The sequence below is a fragment of the Schistocerca americana genome, chromosome X, assembly GCF_021461395.2.
Source record: "Schistocerca americana isolate TAMUIC-IGC-003095 chromosome X, iqSchAmer2.1, whole genome shotgun sequence".
NCBI classification, from domain to species: domain Eukaryota; kingdom Metazoa; phylum Arthropoda; class Insecta; order Orthoptera; family Acrididae; genus Schistocerca; species Schistocerca americana.
Window position 1 is genome coordinate 940,916,138 of NC_060130.1, and position 11,308 is coordinate 940,927,445.

The following is an 11,308-nucleotide window of genomic DNA, read 5'->3' on the forward strand; positions in this document are numbered from 1 at the left end:
AGGGGAATGGGGTAAATAATAGAAATATTAATCTTTAACTCTGTATCGTAATATGTATATATTAAAAAATTTTACTTCATTTGTTCTTATGTACTTGACATATTCCACATCATGACGGCTACTATACTGTGCGATTGGTCAATGGAACATGCAACCAGCCAACTAACTAACTAATTAACTAATAAGTCATGGTTTCAAAAATACTCACATAAATTATTTACAGAAGACAGAAAAGCCAACCTTGAAGAATACTTGACTCTATGACATGTCTTAATGGATAGATTGAAGAAAATCAAATAATGTTTATAGCATTTGTAGATTTAGAGAAAGCTGTCAACAATGTTGATTGAAATATATGCTTTGAAATTCTGGAGGCAACAGGCATAAAATACAGGGAGTGAAAGGTTAGCTACAATTCATATAGAAATGAGACTGCACTTATAAGACACAAAAGTCAAGCACCTCGAGACAACATTTCGGAAAAATGGGCACAACCAGAAGCAAATAAGACACACACTCAGACAGACTGCACCAAGAGAACGAGAAGAAGAAACAGAAGAACACAAGTCATTGGCATGCATTCCGTTAGTCAGAAACACCTCAAGAAAAATTGGTAGAATCCTGGGGAAACACAATGTGAAATGTGTATTCTGACCTCCTGAAAAAACCTTGACTCTACTGGGTTCAGCAAAAGATGACCTAGGCCTTTGAAAATGGGTGTTTATCAAATTCCCTGTTAGTGTGGAAAATCATACGCTGGGGAGACAATCCACACTGTAGAAGAGAGGTGCAGCGAACATAAGCGCCATACCGAATTACGCCAGGCCACTAAATCAGCCTTGGCTGACCATTGTATAAAGACTGGCCATACTATGGACTATGGAAAAACAAAAATACTCTGTCAATCCTCCTACTTCCAGGACTGTGTAACTAAAGAGGCCATCAAAATCCAACTACATCGGCTTAGTCAGGCTTAGAACCCTGCACTCAGCCTGGAGAACAAGATGTGGTCCCAGAAATTGAGGACCACCCCTGATGGCAGCAGCAGGGAGACTGCAGACCCCAGTTCAGACCCAGGCCCCGCTTCCCCCACCACCTCCAGTAGCTGCCGTGCTGGCCACACCAAAAACACCAGGAGAGGAACGGTGGAGGGGGTAATGGCTAGTATATACAGGGCACCGAGGGGAATGGCACAGCATTTGTCAGGAACCATCTGAAGATGGCAGCGTGTACATCTGCTAAAATATTGTGGGGAAATTATGACACTACCCAATTGGATACCCAAGAACTGTTCAAATTCTGCATGCTGCCTATTGATCCCACTATGTATTTTTGTTCTTATCAACGCCTTAGTGATGCTTTGGACAGGTTCTTGTCCAACAGATATAGTCATTATTCCTGTCCTAGCCAGCCTATCAACTTGTTCTTTGCCACTAATTCGTAAGTGACAAGGGACTGATAGCAGCTTTCTCCTAGCCACACAAGGGCTTCATGACATTCTGCAATGATATTGGATCTTCTTTCTGGGGCTGATAGAGATTTCAGAGCTGCTTGGCTGTTTGAATGAATGTAGATGCTATGATGCTCATAGCATTTATGCAGATTCTCCTTCCATGCAAACTCTGATAGTAAATATTTTCACTTGGAATACTGTGACCAGCTTCCCTAGAGAGACTGTGATCTCTAGTTTAGGCTGTACCTTGTAGAACCCTGTCATAGCACCTTCATCTGTTTTCAACCATCAGTTAAACAGACTATGTTGCCTGAATGGCATTGTCATTCATTCTTCCACTGTTCCCTACTTCCAGTTGCTACCCTGAAAGGTTTATTGATGCAGCTGGAAATTATTGTATAGTCACTTACAATTCATATATTTACCACATTCATTAAGTTACCTTCCATTAGGAATGTGGGTGTGCTCAACTGTGATACGACTTTCAAATGATAGAGTACAGCAATCAGTATTGAAGGAACTGTGACAGCAGACTGAACAAGAGATGATTGATGAACTAGGACATGCATTGATACCATGAAGTAGTGCCCTGGTAATGGCTAGGCACTAGCTGAAATCTAGATTTGCCTAATAAAACCGGAAAGAAAAGGACAACTGCTTGCTGTGCTGTATCATTTGAAATTTACCACATTTATTGTATTTGTGTGGGATTCTGAACATCCTAAGGGTTTCCAGTTTTTAACCTGTATGCCCCTTCTGCTGGCTCCATTGTAACCCAAAGGTGTAATGGGAGCATCCCAGTGTGATCTCCATCTCAGCAATGGTGTGCTGCTAATTCCACCTGTTATGGCTAGGTAGGCCAATCATGGACCTTTTTGAGGTCCTTAGCAACCACTTTCTATTCTACTTTATTCCACTACACTGTAGCCTCATAATTTATCATAGGTCTTGTTACAGAGGTGTATATTTAGTATATGCTCCTGAGGCTTAGATCTAATTTTTACCAAAGGTCCTTCTAGTTCACATGAGAGCACCTTTTGCCTTGGAACATACATTCCTTATGTGAGAGATCCATAATAGTTTCATACCTAGGATCAGCCGTAGATACTTCACTATGCCCTCTACTGTAGAATTTCATCAAGGAGCTTAAAATTGCAGTATGTGCCTGGATATGCTTCCTCATGAATGGCACTACAACAGTTTTCCTGGGACTCACACTAGAGCCTGTTTCCTGCACAAGCTTTTACACAACGTTCAGAGTACAGTGTAGCATTGTTCTGATGATACTTGTAAATTTGCCTGCCATGTATTACTATGACTAAATTGTCTGCATATCCTTAAGAAAAATAACCTCAACCATTAAACTCTTTCATGAGTAGTGGGAGCAGACTCCCTCTTTGTGGACACCCTAAGGTGTTGCTGATCACCATTTTCTCATTCATCATGGTAGCTTCTAGCTTTCATCTACTCAGCATTGTCTTAATTCACCTCCATATAGTGGTCTTAATGCCATGCTCTTCTGCACCTCTAAACATGTATTTGAGAATCATATTTCTAAAAGCCCCCTTGATATCCAGGAAAATGCAGAAAGCGATTTCTTGAGTGTGTAGAGCTTTTCCCACCTTTGCAACAAGTTGGTGAAGTGCTGTTCCCCATGATTTACCTTGTTACTATGCATGTTGGTTTTCATGTAGAGGAACCTCAGTTAACCATCTTTCCCTAATGTATACATTAACAAGATTTTCAGACGTCTTTATAAGAAAGTAGGACTGAGTGATTGGTCTCATGTCCTTGGCGTGATCACTCCTAACCTGGATTTGGAGTGGAAATAACCTTCACTGTCCTACAAGCATTTGGTGTGACTCCTGCTGCTAGACTGTCTTTGAACAGTCTGCATAGGAGTATGACTAATACCTCATCTGCTTGTTGCACTAGAGCCAGAAAGATTCTTTCTGCACCTGGTGACTGGAACAGTTGAAATGTTCCCACCATCCATGTCATTTTCTTCGTATCAACACATTGTCTTGCAGATTCAAAGCTCTCCCGTTGGTTACATGTAAACCAGTGCCTCACAGGCTCACAGGGGCTGAATCTTGGTCTGTGTTATCTGTTGGAGTGCACTGAGGGAAGTAAGTCTTGAGGAGTACATCTAGTGTCACATGTGCTGTCCTTGTATACCTACAACCTTCCTTACAGTGCCTCCTGGATTTGTTGGTATTTTTGTGAGGATTCCTTACTCATGCTATTTCATCCTGACCCTGATGACCACAAAAGTCTATCATTGGCATGAATGAAATTACATTCCTCGCATAAATGCATTCTGGGATTTTGTAGCATAAATAAGCTTGTCCCCAGTTCCTTTGAGACCTCATATGCCCTGTAAAGATAAACAGGATTCCTGGATCAGGGTCATGTCCAATTACTATCTTCCAAGAACATAACTCAAGGTGGCAGTTGTGCTCTTACTGTGTTTCATTTTATCTTCAACACTTCCAGCCACAGTCTTACTACCATAGTCACCACCAATATCCTTACTTACCCTTATGGTAATCTGCAAGAACCCTAAATACAGTTTCAGGTACTGTTCTGGCATTGCCACTGGGTACTCCTCACTGACTTCCACCACATGGGTTTGAGCATTACACACAATCCTCTGGTTGATTACCTCCCAATTCTCTGTCAAGACCTTATGATTCTGAACCCATACTTTCTCAAACAGATTATTTAGACAAGTGTTCTTAAAAAGTTTCAATACCCAAATTGACATCTTCATGGTCTTAAAGAGTTCAGCTGTTGTCTTAGCCTGTAGCTTTGCCACACCCCAAAAAGATATTTTGGACACCATCTCCTTAAGCCAATCCACTGTTTCCAACGCCACACAAATATTAGAGCACCTTTGCCCAAATAGACCCTCCTGAATTTGAGGCCCTGACTTGTCTCCCTTCCCTAAGCTTCACAAATAGAGCAATCTGAAGCAGCTCCTCTTGGTACAAGTTGATGCTGACCACGGGATATCCTTGTTGGATACCTGCATGCTAAAAATTGAGACTGCTAGGCCCATTTTCATATTTCTTGCTTCAGCTTTTTCTGGATTTGGTTATCCTGAAAAGTGGGATTGCTAGATTCCCCCTCATTCTCCTGTTCCCTCTCTTGAAGGTGGAAGTGGCCTGTTTACCCCCTTCATTCTGAAACGGCTTTTTTTAGGTTGAAAACCTTTTAATTCACCCCATTTATGTTTAGGAAGCTATTTTTGCTTTTTCTTTTTGTTCTCTGAGAAGTTTTCTCCTCTGAGCCCCAGACAAGGACTTGATCTTGATCTGGTCCAACTTCTCGGTAAGGTTTTCTACTTATTGGACTGGTCTGTCATCCAATCCAGTAGCAGTAACAGTTCCAACCCTGATGTCTGTGTATTTGAAGTATTATCAGGTCCTTCTTTTTTTTAAAGTTTTTTTCTGTCTATTCCATTTTATTCGCGTGAGAATTGGAGCTGTATTAGCTCAACACCAGAGCTGCCTCACATTGGTGTAATGTTTTTACTCAGCGAGGTCACCCAGTGTCCCCAGAGAGCCCATTCATGACACATTTTCTCATGTGCCACACATCCCTCAGCACAGATTGCGTCACACCATGTGTTGTGTACCTGGAAATTGGGGAAGGACAATGAAAATGGTTGTGGGAAGAGACTGGGCGTTGTGGGACATGCTTCATCAGGGTCATCAGTTGAGACATATCCAGCATGGGAGGCCTTGCCAGCAACTGTTCTAATGCTGGCATAGCCCTTAGCTTCACATAAATAGGCAAACTTCTCTACCCATATGGTCAACAGTAGTGGGGCATGACCAAAATTAATTTTGTGAGGTCCTCTGGTGTTACAAGAGGATGGATTTTATATAGAGAAATCTGTCTTTTTTCAAACTTTCATACTTCTATTCACAAAAATGAATACATTTTCATTTTATATAACTTTATTCAGAAATTTCAGTAACAACTAACAGTAAAATATTAATGCAACAAAAATTTCCTACTTTTAGCCTTACTGAGCTCCAAGGATCAGGAATAGGCCATGATTGATTAGTTTTTAATTAATTAATTTATTTATTTATTTTCTGTCCATATAACAAAAAGTTTTCGGACATTGTCAGGAAAATTTAGATTACATTACACATATACAGTAAAATATTTACATTCTGTCATAACAACATATGGATCAGATGCATGTCTGTACACATTATTTTTCAAAAGGCCACTACAAGTAGATTCCTCTATAGTATAACACAATTTACCTTATATTTATAATAGTACAGTACACATAATACAGTGTATAATTACATTCCTTCATACCACTGATAGACCGGAGACATTGTCTATATACACTGTTTTCCAAGATGGCACTACAACTTAAAGTCCTCTATAGAGTAACAACACTTCTCTATTAATAATTGCTTCAGTCTACTCTTTAGCATATTTAGATTTACTTTCTTGAGTTCACAGGATAGTGCATTGTAGAAAATTGCTCCCATACTGTGTGGGCTGTGGTCCGTTGCCTTTTTATTGTTCACAATTCTATGAAAATTTTCCCTTCCCCGTGTATCATAGTTGTGTACATTACTGTTTCTCATATTAAATTCAGGATTTTGTTTCACAAACATGACTGTCTGCAGTATATGCATGGAGTACACCGTAAGAATTTTGTATTTTCTAAAGATGTCTCTATAAGGCTCTCTCTTCTTTACCTTGGCTACCATTCTTACTGCCTTTTTTTGTAATCTAAAAAGTCTATCTATATGAACTGCTGATGCCCCACGCCATATCTCAATACCATACTGAAGGTGCAGATGAATTAACCCAAAATATATTTGCCTTAAAGTATCATAGTCCAAGAAGGCTGAGACACATTTCTACTGATTTTCTTGCAAATATTATCTACATTGTCTTTCCATGATAAGTGTTCATCAACAACAATGCCCAAAAAGTTATGTGAATTTCAATATGCAAGACCCAATGGGGATGTAAATACAGTATCAATTATAGCAGCATTATAACTGTGGATGAACTTCATGATTACCGTTTTGTCTTTATTTACAAAAAGCTTGTTTGCTGTAAGGTATGCGGACAGAGTATTGAAACTGATCTCGGTACTGTTAGCTGCAGACTGCATATCACTACCACAGCTGATGAAGGATATGTCATTGGCATAGCTTACAACCATGCAATTTTGGGGTTCAAATAAGTTATTTACATATACAAGGAACAGAAAAGGCCCTACTATGCTTCCTTGAGGCATGCCGCATTGAAGTGTCCTGAAGTTTGATTTGGTTGTTAGGAGCTGCTCATTATTTTGATAAGTTAGCTTTACACAGTGTTTCCTGTCTTTCAAATAGGAGGTAAGTAGTTTCAAGGCTAGTCCTCTCAACCCGTACTCTTCTACCTTACACAGAAGAATGGTATGATTCACAGTATCAAAGGCTTTACTCATATCTAGGAAAGTGCCTATTACCTTGTCACTTTTGTCCAGCTTATTTAATATTTCATGTATAAAAGATGCTACTGCTGTTGTAGTAGATCTCCCTTTTCTAAATCCATGTTGTAGGTTGTTTAACAGATTGTGTTTGGTGAAATATGATTCAACTTGATTTAGCATTACTCTCTCTAACAATTTGCCTAGTTCTGAGGTTAATGATATTGGCCTGTAGTTTTTAGTGTCAGGGGTTTCACTAATTCATACCTGCATTCCTTTAGCAGTTTAGGTGAAATGTCATCCCAGCCACAAGACATTTTTGGTCGAAGTGCTGATATGATTGCCGTGAATATAAAAGGACTCGCTAGATTTTCCAAGACTAAAATTTTGTGGCTTGACATGAGCTTCATTTGTACCAACTGTACCAAACTTTTGTATAAATTTCTCACACACTTCTTTTGGGTCATTTATTTCTTCACCATTTTCTTTTAATGTTATTGTAGTAACACGGTTCACGTTTTCCATCACACTTCAGAGTAGACCGGGAACTGTCTCATAGGCATGCCCGATGTGAACTCACTGGGCATGGCCCGTGCTGCCTGAGTTGTTGTTGTTGTTCCGCTGGCAGAGGTCGCGGCTGAATTCTCGCGTGCCCTCTGGTGGACGGGACTCTATTTGCGGCAACTACCGTCCGTGATGCACTGTGCCGATGTGCGCCTCCCGCAATCTTTCTGGTGGCTACTGCAGTTATGTTGCTGTGTTCATAGGAATTCTGTTTCCCACTTTCATTATGCACTGTTTTCCAGGCAGTTTTACTGATACAGCTAGAGTTCCTTATTTCAGAGATATGTTTCTGTGCTTTTAGGTTAGTCACGGACTCTCTGTATGTTTTTCTGAGCAGTTTATATTTTGTTGAGAAATATTGTAGTTTAGTGTCTCTAAAAAGTATATAGCAATCTTTCATTTTCTCCCTCAGTTCAATGATTTCAGAAGGGAGATTCTCGGCTTTATGGTTTACAGCTTTATTTACTTTTTTAACTAAAGGACAGGTTTCATTTAAATTGTTACTGAATAACCTATAGAAATATTCCCATTTCTCATTCACTTCAGTTGCATTGTACACTGGTTCCCATTTTTCATTCCCTAGTGCCATCTTAAGTTTAGAATAATTAAATTTTCTTTTATATATAACTGTATCACTTTCAGTTACATCTACATTCCCTACATCAATATCCATAGTAAGGGCTCTGTGATCACAAATGTAGTTCTCTAAGGTGTTTACATTTACTTTCTCTTTTCCTACATTTGTGAGAACATGGTCAGTACATGTCTTCGTATTTACAGTGACTCTTGTAGCTTCTGAGTTAATTTGTTTAAAGTTATAACACTGTAATACATCCATATAGCACAAATAGTTAACACTATTATTTAATGAGTCTATGTTGATGTCTCCAACAAGCAACAAGTGTTTTTTACACATTGCTAGCCCCTCCAGCAAGTCCTCTAGGCAATTTAGAAACTCTTATGTGTTGCTTCCAGGTGACCAATACAGTGCTGCTATAATAAGGCTGTTGTTTCCATACTTCAGGTTTACTGCTGCAACCTCAAATACCATTTCAGTACTCAGATCATCGATCCATTTAACTTTTTCACATTTTACATCATTTCTACTGTAAATACCTGCCCCACCTCTTTTGTGTGTCTTTCTGCAGTACAAGTTTATAAGTTTAAATTTTTTAGCCTGTAACCATATGCTTCTTCTTCCTTGCATCCCAATTCACTCGCTAGGAAGAGGTGTGGCTTAGTTTCATTTAGGTAAACACTCAGCTGCTCTGTTTTATTAGTTACATACTGGACATTTGGTACAATTTGATTAGATTATGTATGAAGTGTGTGCTTGTGATACAAAACAAATCAGTCTACTCTGATATCTTAATATGCAGCCTATAAATAACAACTCAGAACAAAAAATTGGCATATTTGACAATCAGCCATATTACATACAACTACTGTAGATTTGTATTTGTGCCTTAAAGTTATTTTACATTATTTCACACAGGTGACTACAGCATAATCATATAAAGTATACAATAAGACACTTTAAATTAATCTGTAATTTTAGATTGACATCTTACTTTTAGTTACTGACATAGGTTCACAAAGGTGATTACAATAGATACATACAGATAATAAACCACTTTATTTTCGTATGTACTCCCTGACACTGTAAAATCCTTGTTGAACTAATTAATCATTAAGAAGTTAGTTTTAATGTCCTCACACTCATACTGTCCCATCAACCAGACCATTCCAGATCAAGTACTTAGCTGCAGGCAGTTGTGGGAAGGGGTGGACAAACAGCTGACATTGGGGGCAGTCAGTTAGCCGGGCCATAGCAGACACAAACATATTTCTCCACCCAAGCACTCCTGGGCAAGGATGACCAAGTCGTTAGTGCATATGTAGAACACATTTAGTAAGGCTGCCTAGTGGGTAGGCTGTACTACCATTACCTAGCTATGGGTTAGGTGAGAGGTACTTGTTGGGTGCCCGTGGCCTATGGGCAGTGCTGGAACAGCCAGCTGTAGATTCTTTGCCACATACTTCACAAGTTGAACAAATGAGTATTCAGGATCTTTTTCATCAACTCTGTCTGTGTTTATTGTTGGCATATTGTGCAACTTGTTTCATAATAAATATTACAGTTTGTACTTTATAACAAACCTTCTATCTAAGTTACCTACATTGTAGCTCATTGTCTAATGTAATTCCCAAATATTTTACAGATATAACTTCTTCCAGGCTTGTTTCATCAATAAATACATCTATGTGATCTTCCTAGTGCTTGTTTGTGGACACCACGAGCATCTTCAAGATGGTTGGTTATGTAATCTATGTATTGCTCTCATTGTTAGGTTTTGCCAAATAAATATTTCATTGATGTTACATACATTTTGCTGGAATATTACCCCACAAGGTTGCAGGGAGCGAATGTATGTGAAATATACCAAAATTCACACCTAAAGTTCAAGACAACTAGAGTTACTTCTATATCCAAAACACTAAAAACTGATTTTAATTTGAAAAGTATATAAACAAGACAGAATATTACACAAGAACTTTGATACTGTAAATAAAAACCAGTATCTTTTTGTAAGACCTGTAATGCAGCTTTTAAAATTTAGAAGCAGACAAATGTGTTTTTGTAACATATGAATCAAACTGTTGTTTTTCAGTTATTATCTTATCTCATGTTTCGGCCTTATGATCTTTGCATCATTTTCCCTCCTCTCTATAGAATATATTCTATGTTATCATTCATCCAAATGTCAATGTCTTTCAGTAACTTACTGCTATTTTTGATGTTGAACAACATTTTGACAATGATAAAATAGAGCTCTGTAGCTACAGTTTCTGTCTGTTTGTTTCCTATATACATTTCAAGTTTTTCACTAATTACTTTTCCATGTCTACTAGCTCTCCCTTTATGTTGCACTCTTTGTAATTTGCTCACATGTGTATCACATACTGATATTTTCTTTTCCTTTTTTTCACCTTTATCACCGTAAGGAAACTAAGCATTTCTTTGTGTGTGGATTTATTACCCACATTACAAATTCTTTTTTATTTTATTATAAATTCTATTGCTATTACTTCTCTTTTGTGGATTCAGATTCCATTTTCACTCACTGATAATTTCTCTACAGTTATGTCAAGTCAAAAAATATCACTTGTTCTAGTGATAATAATTCTTATAATTTTTCTCTCTCTATCAACCTTCCAGGGTGCATGGTGTTCAAGGTCTTCGAGTAATGGATGCAAGTATACTACCAACTCCTCTTTCTGGCCATCCAAATTCAGTCCTCATAGCAATGGCAGACAGAGCATCAAGTTTCATATTGAATACACCATGATGTGAGTGGTACAAGGATGTTATAATTTGACACTTTCCTTAAAGAATACTGTTTTTTTAAGATCATGTGAGTACACTGGTTGAGAGACCTGTACATTTGCTATCTAATACCTTTTTGAGTGAATAATAATAAAGAAATATAATTGTACCATATTCCTTGCTGCTGCAGAAGGACTCAGTGTAGGAATTGTTTGTTTAATATTGCATGTCTTCAAACTACCTCAAACACAGTTGAACAATTCATAATATATTCTTAGAGGGCAAAAAAAAGTTCAGATGCCTGAAAGTATGGACTAATACATTCTAGATGCATTGTTTGTTTTTTAATTTCCAATATGGGTTTAGCGTTGTAGGACTGCCAGATCCAATGATGTACACTATATACCACGTGTAATAAGCACTATTTTATTACTCAGAAGCACACATATACAGTTATATACATTCTTGATTCTCGGTGCATGTGTGTACTCTTTTGCACGCGGAC

At 38.2% G+C, this 11,308-nt stretch overlaps 1 protein-coding gene across 2 annotated transcripts in view; it reads left to right on the top strand.

Moving 5' to 3' along the window:
* The window catches only part of LOC124555646 (neither inactivation nor afterpotential protein G-like), a 242,042-nt gene extending 231,074 nt beyond the window's left edge, over nt 1-10,968 (top strand). For both annotated transcript variants that reach the window (XM_047129629.1, XM_047129630.1), the window contains one exon: nt 10,696-10,968. In XM_047129629.1, coding sequence (XP_046985585.1) covers nt 10,696-10,825 — 130 coding nt within the window. In that variant the 3' untranslated portion in view covers nt 10,826-10,968. The remainder of the gene's footprint in view (nt 1-10,695) is intronic.
* The last annotated feature ends 340 nt before the right edge of the window (nt 10,969-11,308 follow it).